Raw genomic sequence first — 20961 nt, 5'->3', positions numbered from 1 at the left:
ACAGTATAAATACTATTGCAATATTATATAACAATAAATGTTTTTATTATTATTATTATTATTATTATTATACATTTAAACTAATTTATAACTACTACTACTACTACTACTATTAAATAATAATAATAATAATAATAATAATAATAATAATAATAATAATAATAATAGTTGTTGTTACTGTTGTCTTTAAGTGAATGTATTACTACTACTACTACTAATAAATAAATATATAAATAAAATGACAACACTAATAAAAAAAATATTATTGCATTTATTCATTATTAGTAGTAGTACTAATACATTAGTTCAGAAGACACAACAACTATAATTAAGGTATCAAAACACTTGATGACTTACACTAAACTCAGACAGGAAGACGCTGTTTGACTGACATATAAACTGACCTACCAATTTGTGTTTTTGTTTTTTTTCTGTTAAGAGGTGAGTAAATCTGAAACTGTACATGACTTAACAACTTTCACAAACACATCTACTGAACTGTTTTATGCCATAAACAATGCACATTTTGCCTCGTAAAGAGATTATAAAAACGCCAATTAGAGACATTTTTTGAGCATAAAGCACCCGTCTCCCTTCCTTGTGCACAAGGCTAAAACTAGTTACAAGACACTGCTAACCGAAATGCTTCAGCAACAGTAAAAAATACAATCCTGTCCATCAAAACGTATCCATCACACAAGACGTCGCAAGGGTGTGTAACCTGCTACCTCCTTCTCACACAGCTAGTAAATATTTTAGCCCCCCACATCTGGTTCATGCTAATTGTTGCGCAGCGAGGAGAGGGGATGCCTGAAATATTCATGCCCAGCATCTGCTGCTCCGGTCCAGCCGAGAGGAGTGACGCCTCCCCCTGTGAGCAGGTCACTGGTCTTGCCCCATTGAGCTGCTGTGTCTTTTGAGGCAGTGTTGGGGGTTGCCATGCTAAGACTATTGTAATCATTTACCAACGGCCCAAACCAGAGCTCCCACGAGCTAAGGGCAACCTTCCCCACAGCTTATTATTTTGCCAACAGGTAAAAACTAACATTGTTATATCCATGTGCATTCGCAAAATGACTTTTTTTTTCTTGTGCTGTGCTGATCGCTCTTTTCCATGCAGTTACAATGAATGAGAACTGGATTTTCTGAGCTTCAAAAAGGCACAAAAGCGCCATAAAATATAAGAAAAATAGGGCTGTCAACCGATTAATCGCATCCAAAATAAAAGTCTGTTTACATAATATATATTTGTCTATATTTATAAATAATTTAAATTATATACAAACATATAAATATATTTATATTTTATAAATATACATTTTTCTTAAATATATCATACAAGTTTGTGTATTTATATAAACATAATAAATATACACAGTACTCACACACATATTATGTAAACACAAACTTTTGGATGCGATTAATCACGATTAATCGTTTGAGAGCCCTAAATGAAAATGACTTCATATCACTGTTTTCAAACTCATCTAAAGTCATACAATAGTTTTGAAGATAACCAGACCAAAATTAGTCACTATTCACAGGAAATCTTTATAAAAGAAAGTCTCCATTCCCACAAGAAACTGTTTTAAAACAGTATTAACTAAACTTATTATCATTATCATCATCTAAATCATTTATTTTGCTTGAAACAAAGCTGAAATCAAATGAAATGTAAATATTAGATGAATAGCTTGAGTTAGAAATGCAGCCCTGGCATTTAACTGAAATAAAACTGAAGTACTAAAATTACTAAAACTAAATAAACTGAAAGAAATATATAAATCTATTAAAAACATACTGTCATTTTAAATATCTTTAAAAACCTAATAATAACAGCAAGAAAGGCAAATAAAATTCTTAAAATGTAAACTAAATTTAAAATATTGCTAAGCTTAATTTATATACTATACTGATAAATATGATAACAGTATATAAAAATAAATAAATAAAAGAAATAAAAAAACACTGGACATAAATCTGTTTAACCAGTTGCCAAAATGATTTGTTCACAAATCAGACTTAATAATCTGACCATATATTGCTTAAATTTCCATAATAATAATAATAATAATACAAAATAAAATAATTTACTGAAAATTTTAAATATAAAAAAGCAAACCAAAATAAACCATATCAAAACAAATAAAAACAAACAAAACAAATCAAACCCCCCCCCCCCAAAAAAAATAAAAATAAATAATAATAATAGGTGCTTGAAATAAACATGAACTAAAAATAAAATATAAAAATAAATAAATAAATAAATAAACCAAACAAACCAAAACAAATCAAACAAAAAATAAATAATAATAATAATAATAATAATAATAAACTGAAACTAAAATATAAATAACGCAAACCAAAACAAAACAAAAAACAAAAATAATAATAATAAACAACAACAATAATTATAATAATAATAATAATAATAATAATAATAATATTACTAATAAGTTACTTGAAATAAAAAACTAAATAAATGAAAATAAAATTTCAAAATCGTTTTATGTCAGATAGTTACCAAGGAACCATTTATTTTTAACTTTAATTACTAAAATAACTAAAAAGGGAAACAAACAATAAATAAAAACTATAATGACGGTGTTAATTCAGGGTAATTTCAGCCATTTTCATCTCAGTTACAAAAAAAGGAAAAAAAATGCAATTTCATTAGTTTCATAAGGTTCATTAGTTAACATCAACTAAGTATGAACAATGATTCTACAGCATTTATTAATCATAACGTTAATTTTAGCATTTACTAATGCATTATTACAATCACAAGTTGTGTTAACATTAGTTAATGCACTGTGAACTAACATGAACGACTGTATTTTTATTAACTAACATTAACAACGATTAATAAATAGTGTATTAAATGTGTTATTTGTTCATTCATGTTAATACATTAACTAATGTAAACAAATGACCTTACTGTAAAGCGTTACCATATTAATAATAAAATAATGTCAATAATACAAAAATAACCGATGTATGACTATTTGAAGGATGCTTTCTGCATTTTTGCATTCTTTTCAAATTGTGATTGCCTGTAAAAGAGCGACCAGCACATTCTTCATAATGCCTTATTGTATGTCAACATATGATTGCGTGACTAAATTCTGACAGTATTTTAATTTCTGAGTCCACTATCCCTCAAAATGAATTACCGACTGTGCGAAGACCCCCCTCCCCTCCACACTTTCCAGAAAGGAGGTATAGACCCCCACCCCCCATCTCTTCCATATCCATCCATCACAGCTCTCCCCAGGGAAACACAATGATTTCTTGTTAGGGAACGGCAACTACAAAATGACATCTTCAGAGAAAAGAGAGAGAGAGAGTTGGGGGAGGCTGGGAAAAGGGGAGGGAGCGAAAGAAGAGAAATCGGAAGAAAAAAAGAGGCTAGTAGAAAGGCACAGTTAAGGAAATTACAAAGTGATGGGAGATGCAGAAAGACGAGGGGGGGGGGGTTACATTAGAGAAGGGAATTCGTGGAGCATGTCAAAAAAGAAGTGCAATTGAAACGGAGGGAGAGAACAGACGCTCCGAGAGCGCTGACCTAATTTAAACTGACCTGACATCTGCACGAGAGAGAGAGAGAGAAAGAGAGTACGAGAGAGACGGAGCGAGGAAGGTCGGGAAATGCAGATGCAGTAGCAGACGCAATTTATGAGGAAGGAGAGCGAGAAAGTCACAGCTAGCTACTTTTAGACAATCGCACACACTCCTTTGTGTGTGTGCGTGTATGTTTTTGAGGGGAAAGGCGGGAGTGCGTGCCGCAGACGTGTTATTTGTTGATCTAATTAGTTTGTTTGCAGATTAATTTTAAAGCAAGTGCCACGGGCCAGACCTAAGAGGATTTCGACTATATAAAACGGCCGCAAAAAAAAAGATCCCTGCATAATTGAATCTGAATTATGAACCCTCCAAAAGATAAAAGGAATAATAAAACTCTCCAGCACAAATCACGACGTGACACCGAACAGGCGTTTTTTACACCGGCTCTTCGCTGTCAGCCCACGTTAAAACTGTTGAGTGTGTTTGCATGCACAGCAAAGGACTAGAGACGTGCCACGGTGGTCAACCAGTGATGTAACAACTAACTAGCAGTTTAGTGAGGTTTTGAAGATGCTTTAAGTTAGCTAAAACTATCTTCAAAAGGCATCTCATCACATAGAAAGCATGTAATGTTCATTATGAAAGCTTATGAGAGAAAATTAATCATTTTGACCTCTCTCTAAATAGAATTACACTATTAAAAGGATAGTTCATCCAAAAAAACTAAAACTTTGTCATTATAAACTCACGCTTATGTCTTTCCAAACCTGTACGAGTTTCTTTTTTGGAACCCAATACAGGTTTGGAACGTTAGCGTGAGTTCATGACATCATTTTCATTTTTTGAATTTTAAACCAAAATTCTATATTAACCAAAATTCTTCAAAGTTTCTTCTTTTGTTCTCAACAAAAATAAAGAAACTTGTAGAGTGCACATGATCGTGAGTAAATGATGATCTAACTTTCTTTCTTGGGTGAACTATCCCCTCATGTCATCCAAGATGTTTGTGTTTCTTTTAAGGTTTTTGAGGAAAACATTCCTGGATTTTTCTCCATATAGTGGACTTTAATGGGGAACAACAGGTTTAAGGTCCAAATTGCAGTTTCATACAGCCAAACCTGTACGAGTTTCTTTCTTCTGCTGAACACAATCTTTTTTTGGAACGGCATAAGCGTGAATTTTCTGAATTTTTGTTCTTAGAATTTTGAATTAACCAAAATTCTTCAAAGTATCTTCTTTTGTTCTCACCAAAAATAAAGAAACTTGTACAGTTTTGGAACAACGTGAGCGTGAGTAAATGTAAATTTCTTTCTTGGGTGAACTATCCCCTTATGTCATACAAAGGTCGTTCTTTTCTTTTAAGGTTTTTGAGGAAAACATTCCAGGATTTTTCTCCATATCAGTGTTGTTTTCGTCAACGATGACGATGACGAAATCATTTCGTTGACGCCACTTTTTTTCATGACGATAACGAGACGATGACGAGATAAAAATGGCTCGTTGATGACTAAAACATGACGAGACGTGTGTGAGTTTTCGTTGACGAGACGAGAATAGACGAAAATGTTAGTGGGTGATCCGTCAGACGTTTAAAATGCATGACATTTCCGCTTATTGTGCATGCCAATTAAAACTTAAAAAGTATCTGACGCTATGGCAAGCCGTTTAGCATTAAATACTCTTTGCTATACTAGTATGGCAAGCCGTTTTAGCATTCCATCCTTGTTTGTCTTTTATGTTCTAAAACATTCCTTCATTATTGTAATTATTGGTGAAAATAGTCAATCCGGAAGCTCACATTGTGTTGAACTATAGATCTGCTATTTTCAGAACTTATAAGTGACACTACCCAACAGTAAAATACTTACTGACCTACATTAATTTGTTAAAAGACTACTTTTTTCCCTTTTTTTGACTAAAACTAGACTAAAACCTTTTTGACTTTTCGTCGACTAAAATTTGACTAAAACTATCACATATAGAAGTGACTAAAATTTGACTAAAACTAAGAAGCATTTTAGTCCAAAAGACTAAGACTAAGACTAAATCTAAGATGGTTGTCAAAAACAACACTGCTCCATATAGTGGTCTTTAATTGGGAACAACAGGTTTAAGGTCCAAATTGCAGTTTCATACAACCAAACTTGTATGAGTTTCTTTCTTCTGCTGAACACAATCTTTTTTTGCAACACAATACTGGTTTGGAACAAAATGAGCGTGAATTTTCAGAATTTTCATTTTTAGAATTTTGAATTAACCAACATTCTTCAAAGCATCTTCTTTTGTTCTCAACAAAAATAAAGAAACTACAGTTTTGGAACAACATGAGCGCGAGTAAATGATGATCTAACTTTCTTTCTTGGGTGAACCATCCCCTCATGTCATCCAAAATGTTTATGTCTTTCTTTTGTTTTAAGGTTTTTGAGGAAAACATTCCAGGATTTTTCTTCATATAGTGGACTTTAATGGGGATCAAAAGCTTAAAAGGTCCAAATTGCAGTTTCAATGCAGCCTCAAAGGACTCTACATGATCCCAGCTGAGAAATCAGGGTCTTATCTAGTAAAGCAATCGGTCATTTTCTAAAAAAAAAAAAAAAAAAAAAAAAAAAAAACATTTATATACTTTTTTGACCACAATTGCTCGTCTCGAACTTCACGCATCACATAATCATGTTGGAAAGGTCACGCATGTTTAGTTCTTCATCTGTGTACTTCGGTTCAAAAAGGTAGGTCCATCTCATTTTTGCCTCCAACATCAAAATCGTCCGACATCGTTGTTTTACCTTTTTTTTTTGCAAAGGGCATTTGACTTTCTTTGCACATTCGCTTTGTAAACACTGGTTCTGTACTTGCGTCTTACTAGATAAGACCTTATTCCTCGGCTGAGATTGTGTAGAGCCCTTTGAAGCTGCATTGAAACTTGGAGGGGAGGGGGGTCTTCGCACAGTCAGTAATTCATTTTGAGGGATAGTGGACCCAAAAATCAAAACACCGTCAGAATTTAGTCACGCAATCATATGTTGACATACAATAAGGCATTATGAAGAATGTGACGGTCGCGCTTTTACAGGCAATTACAATTCAAAAAGAATGCAAAAATGCAGAAACGAAAATAAAGAAACTTGTACAGTTTTGGAACAACATGACCGTGAGTAAATGATGACATTCCAGGATTTTTCTCCATATAGTGGACTTTAATGGGGATCAAAAGCTTAAAAGGTCCAAATTGCAGTTTCAATGCAGCCTCAAAGGACTCTACATGATCCCAGCCGAGGAATAAGGATCTTATCTAGCAAAGAAATCAGTCATTTTCTAAAAAAATAAACATTTATATACTTTTTTTTGACCACAATTGCTCATCTCAAACTCGCGCAATGCGCGTCTATAACTTCAGGCATTACATAATCATGTTGGAAAGGTCACGCATGTTTAGTTCTTCATCTGTGTACTTCGGTTCAAAAAGGTAGGTCCATCTCATTTTCTCCTCCAACATCAAAATCGTCCGACATCGTTGTTTTACCTTTTTTTTTGCAAAGGGCATTTGACTTTCTTTGCACATTCGCTTTGTAAACACTGGTTCTGTACTTGCGTCTACTAGATAAGACCTTATTCCTCGGCTGAGATTGTGTAGAGCCCTTCGAAGCTGCATTGAAACTGCAATTTGGACCTTCAACCCACTGATCTCCATTGAAATCCACTATATGGAGAAAAATCCTTGAGTGTTTTCCTCAAAAACCTTCTTTTTAACTGAACAGACAGACGTGAACATCTTGGATGACATGGGGGGGGGGGGTGAGTAAATTATCAGGAAATTTTAATTCTGGAAGTGAACTTGATGTGTCAACTTTATGAAATTAACAAGAATTTGCATATTCCTATCTAAGATTATGCATTATGCAAGTCTTATGAACTATTATATTTATATCGTTATTAATCTTTTTGAGAATATGCATTCAATGCCCTAACAGTTTTACCCTCACTGACCTTTTGAGACATGACATGAGATAGTATGCTGTTGCTATGTAGATGTTATTTTCGTACATTTTATCATATCTATCATCAACTTCAACAGACAGACCGATGTTCTTAGAACAAGAAGTACTTCTTAGTAAATGTGCCTTTTTAAAGTTTGGGTTGGTGGGCAAACATGCAAATTAATAACGCTTTTTATCACTGACTGAGACATGAGTAATGTGTTCTTAATCAAAATTAGACATATAAGCGATATATATACACTTCTTGTCCTGTCTGGTTTTAGGGTATAAGAAGCCTGCACCCCTTGCAGATCGGAGACTTCACACTTCTTACTTCTTTCTCTCCGCTCTCTGTCTTTTACTCTGATACTGGGTGCACCTAGACATAATATTTCTATTAGACTTAGTTCTCTCAAATTTGACTAGCTTTGAATTTGATTTAGATATTTATATATTATATTATATATTATTTATTATATTCGACTTTGATTTTATTTCCAATTTGATTAATTAGACTATATTTAATTGGACTTTACTTGATCAGATTGACAAATGATTTATTTGATAACTTGGAATTGGGAATTCATTTGAATTTCTTTTGATCAAAATCACATTAATGGAATTAACAGTCATTAATAATGTGATTCTTGTTATTGCTGGTATTCTTTTAATTGTGGCATTTATTTTCATACTCAAAGATATATTTATAACTTTTGAAAACTTTGAATAAATTTATAACTCTTTTAACCCCCACCTGTCTGACGTGGAATCAATTTTTTTGTATCAGAACTACTCTTTTAAGGTGTTTACCTTAACTTTTGACTGCTTTAGTGTAATTAGTGTAAAACCCAAAAGATATCAGCAGAGGGAACCAGCAATCTTACCTGTTTGTGCATCTCAATGTTGAGGCCGTAGGACATTTCGTAGTACTGAAAAAGAAAAGGATATCATTAACCTGACAAATACTAGAAAGAGTATTTAAGTTCGCTGTTTAAATGTTAATTAGCAGCATCATTATTTGCACTCTTCACAACTGTGCAACATTAACGAAATTAGGCAGGCAAAAAAGATCATTTTCTACTGTCAATAGTCTAGCGATGCATAACAGAAGTTACTTTCAAATTAGTTTTGTCAAAAATAATGTCGGTACTGAAATTTTTAAAAATGTGATGATACCAGCATTTCCCTCTAGCATTTTGAGCGCTGTTGAGCGGATTCTTAAACACCTCTGATAGATACAGATAGATACAGTTGAAGTCAAAAGTTTTAAAGGTCCCATATTGTACACATTTCTGGAGGTTTATTTTAGTTGTTGATGTCCTTAAGAATAGATATTTGCAGTATAAGTGCCAAAATCCATCTCAATATATTTTTACAGCTCCTTTTTTAGGACCTCTGTCAAAAACAGGTCGATTTTGGCCCATCTAATTAATATTCATGAGCCTCTCTTCTGATTGGCCTGTTGTTTTCTGAGTGACGCACAGCCAGGCCAACCACAGGTAACTACGTCATGTATGCTTCAGCCGAGCCCAGAGCCATAGAGAGAGCCTAGCTTGATCATACTCAACAGGATATTTCAGAACGATCATTAATGTTTTTTCTTTTTCAAACACTGAATGCAGTAAGCTACATAACTGTCGCTTTAGTAAAGCCCCTTTCACAATGCGCGCTGATTCTGGAAAATTACGGGAACGAGCGCTGTGTGAACAAAAGCCAGAACCATAAAGGCAGTGTTGTAGTGATGATGCACGTTATCATGTGACTCTTCACGACGAAAAAATACGTGCAAAGTGGAATGAAGCGGCGATCAGACAGAGCCAGCTCCGCACTATCAGCGCTGAAGCACAGTTTGTTCAGGTTAGTTTCAGTTTAGTGAAACGTACGCGTTGCATTACATCTCACATCCAAACGTCACATGTCTTTATGGGTTGTGTGTAAAGCACGCACAGATTCTGGAAAACACCTGTGAATGAACCAAATTAAACAACTCCGGAACAAATCATGCGACACATTATCCGTGTATTTACCGGAATCGCTGTGTGAAAGAGGCTGAAGTTGACGTGCCACTGGTCTCTTATATTAACGGACAACTAAGGGACTCATATGCAACTATCACAGAAGGTTCAAACGCTCACTGATGCTTCAGAAGAAAACACAATCCATTAAGAGCCGGGGGTGAAAACTTTTGAACAGAATGAAGATGTATACATTTCTCTTATTTTGCCTAAATATCATATTTTTCCTTTTATTGCTGCCCTTCAGAAGCTACACAAGATACTTACATGTTTCCCAGAAGACAAAATAAGTGAAAAAAAGTCACTTTTTCGAAAATGTTTCAATTCGAAAAGTTTTCACCCCCCGGCTCTTAATGCATCGTTTTTCCATCTGAAGCATCAGTGAGTATTTAATAGTTGCATATAAGCCCCTCAGCTGTCCTCAGTGTGAAAAGATGGATCTCAAAATCATACAGTCATTGTTGGAAAGGGTTCAAATACTCAAAAATGCTGAAAAACCAAAGAATTTGTGGGACCTGAAGGATTTTTCTGAACAACTATCACTAAATAAAAAAAAAAAAAAAAACACAATGTCCAATCAAAGGCGTTTAAGAATCCGCTCAACTGTCCTCAAAATGCTAGTAGGAAAAGCTCTTGTGACATTTTAAAAATTTCAGTACCGACATTGGTACTTTCGACAACACCATGTTAAACCAAACAGGTTTCCACTTCCAACGTGGCAAATTTGTGTAACCAACTTGAACCTGTTGCGAAATCTGCATGGTGAACGTTCACCTTCATCCAAAATTCCAGATTGCATGGATGAAATGTGCTGCAAAAATTCGCCAACATTGGTAAATGTAATCACATTTTTAGAAAGGGCAGACCTTGCCACAAATAGCTGTTAGCACTGATCTAAGACCAGTTTGTGCAGATGATTCAGTGTGAAATAGGCTAAAAAACTGGTCCTCATCCAGCAGCAAACACTATTTTGAATCAGCTTCGAGCTTAATAAAAAACAACAACAATAATAATAATAATAATAATAATAATAATAGGAAAAATGGTTTGTTCCTCACAAAATTGATTGACAAGACTTATACAACGGAAGTAATATGGTCTACTTTTTTGCCATTTTGTTGTTCAAATGCATAGTCAAAAACTCCAGTTGGAAAAAAAAAGAAAAAAAAAAAAGAATCACATGGCAGTAAACAAACAATGTTCAATTTCAGTAAACAATTCCTTTCAGCTAGCTGAATAAATTCTGGTATGGCAGAGTCAAAAACAGTGTAATTTTATTAGACAGAGAGAATCAAGTAAAAAGGAAAGGAGAGGCAGATAGAAAAGGGTAAAAACAACAGAGACGGAGGGATAGAAAGACCCTGGCAATAAAAGAAGCCGGCCTGACAGCTGCCTGTTGTATTCACCAGCTCTGCCAAGAGCCCACGGTGTTGCTAGGCGACTCCCACACTAAAAAAATTATGAGCCAAGAAGAAGAAAAAAAAAAAAGCAGAGAAAGAAAACGGACAGAGAAAAGGGGTTAAGCCGTCTGCCAAGAGCAAATGGCATGCCAGGCGCACATAGCTGCCATATCTGTGGGCACTGAGGCACATGGCAGCGGCTCTAAAAACTCATTCTGTGTGATGGATGAGCTGCGTTTGAAGGACTTCTGATTGAGGGCTGAAGAAAGATGTCTGCTGTTTGGATGTCTGTCGCATCTGATGCCTGATGCAAAACTAACTTGGGGTGTGTGTGTGTGTGTGTGTGTGTGTGTTTGTCTTACCATGACATAATGTCTCTGTATTTCTGTCTTCTCTGTGGCCAGCTTTTCACACTCCAACTTCAGACTGCAGAAGAAACAGAAAGAGAGATATGTTTTGTTGGACTGGTTGAAAGAGATTCTGCTGGACTGTTTGGGTGTTCAGACATGCCGTATTGTGTTTTATTTATTTATTTTTTGAATCTAAGATAAGTGGAGGTGAATGATTCAAAAGAGGCATTGATGATTTTATTAGACGCTCCATAAACACTATAAAATATGTAGTTCATGCTGCCTTTGATGAATTGTGAAAACATGACATAAGGATAGACATAAGAGAGAAGACAAACAGAAATAGACAATATAATAAGACATATCAGATTATAAGACAGAAACAGAGACACACACAGATAGATATAAAATAAAAAGGCACACAAGATGGATATAGAGCAGAAATGCGTATAAAGAGACAAAGACAAGTTGAATACATGTAAAAACAAAACTCAAAGGCAGATAGATAAAAAAAAAAACAGGAACACAGAGACACACAACAGAGACGAAGACAGAAAGATGAATAGAAATAAAACATAAACATACACTCCCAGTCAAAAGTTTTTGAACACTAAGATTTTTAATGTTTTTTAAAAGAAGTCTCTTCTACTCACCAAGCCTGCATTCATTTGATCCAAAGTACAGCAAAAACAGTAACAGTTATATAGAAATATATTTTACTATTTAAAATAACTGTTTTCTATTTGAATATATTTTAAAATGTAGTTTATTCCTGTGATTTCAAACCTGATTTTTCAGCATCATTACTCCAGTCAAATGATCCTTCAGAAATCATTCTAATATTCTGATTTGCTGCTCAAAAAACATTTATTATTATTATGTTGAAAAAGAGCAGAGTAGAATTTGTTTCAGGTTTCTTTGATGAATAGAAAGTTCAGAGGAACAGCATTTATCTGAAATGGAAATCTTTTTCTACATTCTAAATGTCTTTATCATTACTTTTGATCAATTTAAAACATCCTTGCTAAATAAAAGTACTTATTTCTATATTTGTTTCTCCAAAAATTATACTGATTCCAAGCTTTGAAACGGCATAGCATATCAAGTTACAAAAGCTTTTATTTCAGACAAATGCTGATCTTTGGATCTTTCTATTCATCAAAGAAACCTGAAAAAGACGTACTCGACTTAAATATTGATAATAATAATAGTTTCTTGAACAGCAAATCAGCATATTCAAATTTTCTGAAGGATCATGTGACACTGAAGACCTGAGTAATGATGCTAAAACAATTGCTTTGATCACAGGAATAAATTACATTTTACAATATATTCAAATATAAGTAATACAAGTAAATAAATTTCTAAATTCTAGAGTTTTTGCTGTACTTGGTGGGCAGAAGAGACTTCTTTTAAAAAACATTAAAAATCTTACTGTTCAAAAAAATTTCACTGGTAGAGTACAGAAAGACAAGACTTAAAGACAGAAAATTAATAAGACAGGCAGAAAGAAAAAGACAGGTTGACAGACAGATATACACTACATATAGACACATAAGATTTACGAGACAAAATAGAGACACATACAAATATACAGAAAGACCCAAAAGACGGACAGAAAGATAAACAGGGACACAGATACACAGGTGGCCCTGGACCACAAAATTCATCTGAAAGCTGAATAAAGCTTTCCATTGGATGTGTGATTTGTTAGGATAGGACAATAATATTTGGTCAAGATACAACCATTTGAAAACCTGGAATCTGAGGGTGCAAAAAAAATCTAAATATTGAGAAAATCCCCTTTAAAGTTGTCCAAATGAAGTTAGCAATGCATATTGCTAATCAAAAATTAAAGTTTTGATATATTTACGGTAGGAAGTTTACATAATATCTTCATGGAACATGATATTTACTTAATATCCTAATGATTTTTGGCTATTTAAGACTGGTTTTGTGGTCCAGGGTAACATGTATAGAAAGTTCATATACAAAAATCATAGAAAGACAGGAAGACAGATAGAAAGACAGCTAGAAAGACACAAACCAACAAGTACATAGACACATGCAAGACATACAAAAAAAAAAAAAACTAAGAGACAGACACAGTCAAAGACAGATCAATGAATAGAAACAAGACATGTATATATCGAAAGACAAACAAAAAAAGACAAAGACAGACAGACCAACAGCTATATAGACAGATAATGTATAAGACGGACAATGAAAACAGAGACACAGATGGACAGACATTTATTAGATTTATAGACAAAAATTGACTAATAGACAGAAAGATAGATAGACATGATATATGGATATAGACAGATAGCCAAATAGACGCACAAAGACAAATTATTTCAGTGAAAAGACAGACAGACAGACAGATACCCCACACCAACACTGAAGCCACTACAATCGAACAGCACACACACTCTCTCTCATCTCCTGGCTGTATTTCAGCACTTCACACACACTGACTTGTTTGCAGGCGTCAGATTTATGCGAGTGCGCAGGAGGGCCTGGGAAAATTAGAATATGATTAATACCGCAACATTACTGCGCCGCAACAGGTAATAACGGCACATCCGCTCTCCTTCACTGACTGCGCACAACCATCGATAATTGACTCATTTATCACCGCGAGTGAGGAAGAGCGCAGAGGATGATGGGCGTGCGGTGCTGGGGAGGGGTGTATGTGCGGGAAGTGAGAGAGGGAGCTGGGGAGGATTAAAATTCATTCCCCTGCTAGAATTTATTACACTGGAATTGCCTCACTGCAAAAGTCACCCCCGTCGCAGGATTTCCGAGAACTGACAAATCTATCGGCGCGCGTTTCGCTGAGACCGTCTCCGCTTATTTATTTATTTCCCATCTCGCCTGAATGAGTTGGCCTCAATTATGCGATGCGGTGAAGACATCGCTCCCCCGTGCAAAATCGTAGGGGGAAGTTGGAGAAAACAGCATGACAGCTCAGAATATTGTCAGGTTCATTGGATAAAGATGCTAGATCTGTTTTCAAGCTTATATTTACATAGGTTACGAGATTTAAATACCGCCATTTACATTCGGCAGCATCTCCCACTTGGAAAAAGGGCGCATGGAGTTCAGCGCCACGAGGCTGGAGTGGATTTATAGAGGTAAATCAAGGCTAATGTGGAATTAAACTTCAAAAGGTCAAATCTGTTAAACGCAGGCACGGCACCTCGACACGCAATAAACAACAGCTACTGAAAGGTTCTGGCAGTCCAAACAGTCACTGAGCATTAGTTATTTTACCCCTTACCGATTTACTCATGTCCTTTTAAACCTTTGTTCATCTTTGGAAAACAAATTAAGATGTTTTGATGAAATCCAAAAGCTTTCTGACTCTGCATTTTCAAGGCTCAAAAAGGTTGTAAGGACCAGTGTTGGGCACATTACTTAAAAGTAATTCGTTATTAGTTACTTCTCACAAATAGTAACTGAGTTACATCATTATAAAAGTAACTAATTACCATGTAAAGTAACTATTGTGTTACTTTTTAACAAATGTTCAAATATGTAACATAACTTGCCCCCAATATTAAATATTGTAAATTAATTAATATAGTGTAGATTAGTGTACAATGTTTTATGTTGCTGTGGGACAATGTGAAAGACACCTTCCAGGGGCTGAACATCACGTTATTGGGGTCGCTTCAACACGCAGACATGAAAAACATCCCGTTTTTTCTTGATGACTGCAAAAAGAACTAAAATACAAAGAGTCTACTTTTATTTGTATATATACACACATAACAAGAACTATGTGCTTTTGTAAAATAAATAAAAGAAACTGGGTGCGCTCTCTACCTCCGTCACCTCTCTTCACAGACACGTAAATAAAACAACCTGAATCTCCGCGAATACCTGCCTCACAGACATGAGAAATATATGTATAGAAAGCTTGAAATGTGTACTTTTAAGTGAAGTCACATCGTAAACATATTCTTTGATAAAGTAATCTGTAAACCCACAAGTGGCTCCGCTTTTCAAAAACACCCACATCACCTCTGTAAACAAACGTGAAAAATTATCAAGTTCATCTTGACTACTTTTCATTTTTGGAAGGCGACGCACTGAGAGGAATAAGCTAGAATTTACCTCAGAAGAACATAACACGAAAATTATAGTAATGGCGCATTTTTTTTGTCACTAACGTTAACAGCGTTGTAAAGGGGGTAATAGCAAATCGTTTGATTATTTGTTAATGGAAAAAGTAATGCCGTTAGTAACGCTATTTATTTAAAACGCCGTTATTCCCATCACTGGTAAGGACATTGTTAAAACAGTCCATAATTTTATAAAGCTACGAGAATGTTTTTGTGTGCAAAGAAAACTAAAAAATAACAATTTTATTGAATTTCTTTTGGATAAACCAGTTCTGTCACAAGGGCCATTTTAATGAGGTTACCTTGAACATGTCACTTGTTTTGCGGTTCTCGGATTTCTTCAAAAATATCTTAATTTGTGTTCCAAGGATGAACGAAAATCTTACAGGTTTGAAACGACATGAGTACGAGTAATTAACGATGTCTAATGTCAAAATCAACCCAAACTGACATGGAATTAAGACACTTAAACAACATACCTAAAGATTTCCACCCTTAATTACTGAACCTCAAAACCACACAATGAGAAAGGGAGATTGTATGGAGGAGAAAAAAAAGAAGCAGATAAGATGTTAAGATGAACATCTGAACGTGCAACAAATCTGCAGGCTGGCAGTCCTGCCAGCAAAGCACCATTACTTCAATATGTACACATGGGCTAACTGCACTTTTAATCATCTCGCACACCACAACAGAGTGAATTCCTAACGACGACTCAAAACGGAGCGGCTGAATGAGAAATCTGAGTGAAAAAGCAAATATTCAGTCTGACGATGAGGAGTATCAGTCCAATTAGAGGAAGTGAGGACACTTCCTCACAGATCTCATCTTCATTTGCCATGCCTGTGCCTCATTAGTAAAAGCCCTTGTGTCTTCTGTATTCTCGTAGTGCTTTTTCATCTCTCTGCTTAAAGCGCACGCACACATAGTGATTAGTTAGTGAAATAGTCCAGTTCAGAGCTAAATTAAACCCCATTACTGCCTGAGAAAGGGATTGATGAAGGTTTTGCCTTTGCGGCGAATTTGCATTTTCGGCACACGCAAACTCGCACACTCTTTGAAGCCTGAAATGTGCTCTACGCTAGTGCATGAACACCGATGCATTTCATGCTTTGTTGTATTTAGATATTACAGATTTATAAAGCTAAATAATTACATGTTGCATTCTCAGCATTGCCACAGGCGCTAATGTTTAGTTGTATTTACACAACGTTCCAGAACAGTACAGCCCAAATATTCAAGTGTGTGCCGCGCATTTTGTGGAGGACTGTTTCCTGAACTTGAGAGAGTACAGCTGAGCTGTTTCTGAAAAGCGGGGCGATTCCAACTTTGCAAAGGCAGTCCGGCGCTTCTGACTCACAGCCTGTAAGTACGTTTTTATATTTAAAGAATTTGCTACTGACTATTCAAACATGAGTTTTGAGCAGTGTAGAGTAGCGCTTGTTGTTTGTCGTTTTTACAATCCCAAAGGCAGACATGTTTTTATGTTTACATAGTGTGACACAACGGAACATGTGAAAAGTATATATGCCATTATAATTAGTAATTATGTCAGTATTAGGGATGTTAACCGATGACCGTTTGACCGGTGGTTGACCGTATCAACGTTAACCGGTCAAAGTTGTCGGTAGTCGGATAAAAAAAAAAAAAAGTGCCGGTGCGTCTTTTATGCATTCTGAAGGTGCCTGTTTTATCCATTGGTTTTATCATGTTGCAGTCTATTAGGCAACATTCCGCATAAGATGGGCTTAGATTTGGAAATACATTACATCTACATTTCAGTGGTAACCGATAAGGTGATGATGATCATCATCATCTTTCTTTATTTTGGTTAGCACTACCTCAACTAAAGCGGCGTCTCTTCAGAGCTGTCATTTTCTTAAATGAGCCGTGGCAATGTTTCAAATGAGCTTCTAACCTAGACAAACGCCTTTATTTTCAAAGCGATCACCTTGTACCCAAACCATTTGAAACTAAGGAGCCATTTGTCCTACGATTACTAACAACAAGCTCTTTGGCGCCGCGTTTGCGGGACTCATGTTTCGCGCTGTAGGGGATTTTAAAAAAGTGACGTGAGTGGCAGTGTGTGTGTGTGTGTGTGTGTGTGTGTGTGTGTGTGTGTGTGTGTGTGTGGGAGGCAGAGCGGCAGAGAGAGGCCGCGATCACACCGAACGCGTTTTTGCAGTTGGAGGCGCCTCTTTTGAATGGTTTTCTGTTGGCAGTGAGCGTTCTACGCGCTGCTTATGCGCCCCAGGCGCCTCGCGTTTTCACCGGCTGCTGCGCCTCGCGTTTTTGCAGGAGTGCTCGGAGCGCGTGAAGTTGAAAAAAAAAAATCAACTCTGAGCGGAAAAACGCCCAACGTCATGTGCAGTGACGGGGGGCGCCCAGGACCAGGGTTGAGAAACACTGATTTAAATGATTCGGTTCAATTGCAATGACTCACTTAATAGTGACTTGCTGCCAATACAGTATCAATTTTGTTGATACCGAATTAATTTGCTTGGTAACAACCCAAATGTAAGAATTTGACTCAAAAGATCATGCACAATGGATTTATAAAAGGTAAAGCATGTTCCGAAAAGGTAAAAATCTATTTGAAGTTATTGGAAAAGATTAATTTCTATCACTGATGTGAACTGACCACACAGAATATGAAGAATATCAAAAAATTCAAGAGTCAGCTGTTCACGGTGGTCCTCAAGATACCAGCACAATAACACACTCAACAAAACAAAAAAACGTATAATTATCGCCATTGATAAAAATCACAGAAAATAGAGACATTTGTCAATATTGCACACCCCTAGTCAGAAAGCTCTCAGATTTCATTTAAAATATCTTAATTTGTGTCCTGAAGATGAAAACATGCCAAACCGTGATGCCATAAAACAAGGCCATGCCCACGTTATTCCACATGGTGGAAACTAAAACAGCCCTGTCGATACAAGTATACAGCAAACATTTCTGATGAAAAACTCTGTCAGACACACACCGACATTAAAGCGCAATTGCGAACCAAACCACCCACCACAAACACATGCGCTTAAATACACACGCGCTCAATGGGGGAATGCCGGACCACACACATACAGATGTATCCAGCAAAGCCGACCTAAACCACAAACCCCAGACTGCATCATAAAGATGCCTAGAATCCACTAAAAAGTCCACTCTGTCTGGGCACAAAGAAGGCATCATGGGTATCAGCGCAATGCTGTTTGTGTGCGGGTGGCTGTCTGTGGGTTGGCTGTCTTTATGTCTGAGCCATCGCAAACCCAGAGGACACATTAGCAAGGTAGGTGAGCTGATGTGTGAGAGCTTGTGTGTTCGGAAAAGGGCTGGGCGAAGCAAGAACTACTGTAATGAGAACCTCCGGCCTAAAGCTCTCCTGTCTGCTGATTAGAGGCCTTCCATACAAAAAACACCCAAACCTAAACACATGATCACGAACATACGCAGAACATGTGCAACACGACATGGTAACACCGTATGGAGCAGCACTCTTTGTTGTGCAGTTCCTGCCCAGTTCACGTTTCCTGCTGGACCTTGCGCTGTAACCTGACCTCGGCCTAAGTGTGTTTCTCACATAGACCAGTGCCCACACACAAACACACCTCTCCTTGGCTCATCTTGCCAAATCTCTTTAGCTCTGACTCTTTCCTGTCCTTTAATCCAACACCAATCAGCCTCCAGACACAAATTACGAGAACTAAAATTAAAATCTAAGACACGCCACATATAGCCAAGAGCTGTCTGTGCCTGTCTGCTGTGTCCCGTGTGTGCCTGCCACGTTCTACCTGGAGCGGGACCAGCTCCGTGGCAGGAGAACTCTTATGGGAAATGCCGCATCTGAAGGCCTTTGCTAATCTTGTTGTCTGACCTAAAGATGCTCTGCGATTTCAGACTTCACATTGTGATGCTTCACAAAGTGCCATTCGGAGGTAATTACAGTGCTATCAAGAAATTTAAGTCAGTCACCCATTGACTTGAACTCTCAGAATGTTTGACAGTGGAATTATAATGCTGGCTTTGTTGTGTCGGAATGACGGTATTTACGGGATAAACATATATTAACAACACTGGGTATAATTATGAGTGGGGAAACTCTAGATTTTCTTTGAGGCCGTAAGTTGAGTTGGAAGGGGGGGCGGCACATCAATTAAAGCTTCACTGCAGAAGCTAAGTGGTATTGATCATAATACGCGTCAATCTTGATTGTACTTATGTAGAAATGCTGTAATGACAAACACCCAACAAAAGAAATGGCTCCTGCTCTAATTTGATAACAATTGTGCAGGTGTTTGGTCTGCATCAGATACATTAGATATTCAAGGAACAGCTAACCGCAAAAAGCAAGAGCAGATAAACAACTCTTAAAAACTGGGAGACCAATAGAGTGGTAACCATTATATGAAATGAGAAGTTCCCTTCAAGAACAAAAATGTACAGATAATGTACTCAGCCCCTTGTCATCAAAGATGTTCATGTCTTTCTATCTTCAGTCGTAAAGAAATTATGTTTTTTGAGGAAAACATTTCAGGATTTTGAAAGTTTAAACTTGGGGCACCATAGAAGTCCACTATGTGGAGAAAAATCCTGAAATGTTTTCCTCAAAAAACTATGTCTTTACGACTGAAGAAAGAAAGACATGTTTTGTTCTGGAACTGAACTTCTTTAATATAGAAAGGTGCAAGTAACTGCCTCTCTGTTGGATTCTGGGAAAGATTTTGAACAGATACAGCCATAACTATCCAGGCAGATATAAGCGTAAAAACCAGCAGCCATCAGCAGGGCTGAACCGTGTTTGTACAGAGGATTTTTTAGCTTATTTGACTGAACTCCGAAGGCGGGAACAGAAGAGACCTAACAATAGGAATGTGGGGACTGGGTGGATTTGCTGAATCTGGCATGAGGAATCAAAGCTGTAGCCATGTGAAGGCTTGCCAGTAATAAGGAGGGGAGTACGAGCGTGCAGAAAGGGCATGGACTACTGCACCGGAGAAGATGCCAGCACCTACCAGAAATCACACGCGGGTCATGCCTGGTCTGGCCACATTCCTTACCCTCAGAGTACACATCAAATACAAACCCACAGAATCAAAAGGTGCACGTGTGTGTTATGAGAAAGTGGTGGGCCTTTCCCATTCAGAAGCTTCAGCGAGGGATTTCTGTTGAATGCAAACAAAATTCTATGCCCTGCTTGTTAGAAATTCCAGCTGGTGTTGAATCGGGGCATCCAATCCTGCTCCTTTTTGCACATTGCAAGAAATCCCTTCCTGGAAGTTTCTAATAACCCAGAAGACCAGTTCAGGTGCATTTAACCACCATTAGAACTAAACTATGCAATAAAAAGACCCTCCAAAAACAGAAATGGACACTGGTGTAGAAGGTTGATCAGATGGATAGCCAGCAGTTGGGGCTTAAGTCAGTCATCTTGGTCAAGCTGGTTAGAGCTTGTACACATCTTTGGGCAAGCACAAAATTGGCTACCACAAGGAAGCAACCTGACAACCCAAAACACTGACATT

General features: G+C 36.7%; 1 protein-coding gene across 4 annotated transcripts in view; it reads right to left on the bottom strand.

Annotated features, from left to right (window-relative positions):
* tle2a (TLE family member 2, transcriptional corepressor a) overlaps positions 1 to 20961 on the bottom strand; it is a 41719-nt gene that overhangs the window by 12863 nt on the left and 7895 nt on the right. For all 4 annotated transcript variants that reach the window (XM_073843807.1, XM_073843804.1, XM_073843805.1 and 1 more), the window contains exons 3-4: positions 11316 to 11379; positions 8423 to 8467 (exon numbers count right to left, since the gene is read on the bottom strand). In XM_073843807.1, coding sequence (XP_073699908.1) covers positions 8423 to 8467; positions 11316 to 11379 — 109 coding nt within the window. The remainder of the gene's footprint in view (positions 1 to 8422; positions 8468 to 11315; positions 11380 to 20961) is intronic.

This window comes from Garra rufa, chromosome 7 (assembly GCF_049309525.1).
Source record: "Garra rufa chromosome 7, GarRuf1.0, whole genome shotgun sequence".
NCBI lineage: Eukaryota > Metazoa > Chordata > Actinopteri > Cypriniformes > Cyprinidae > Garra > Garra rufa.
The sequence above is the reverse complement of the archived record's forward strand: the minus strand, read 5'-3'. Positions and strand labels throughout refer to the sequence as shown.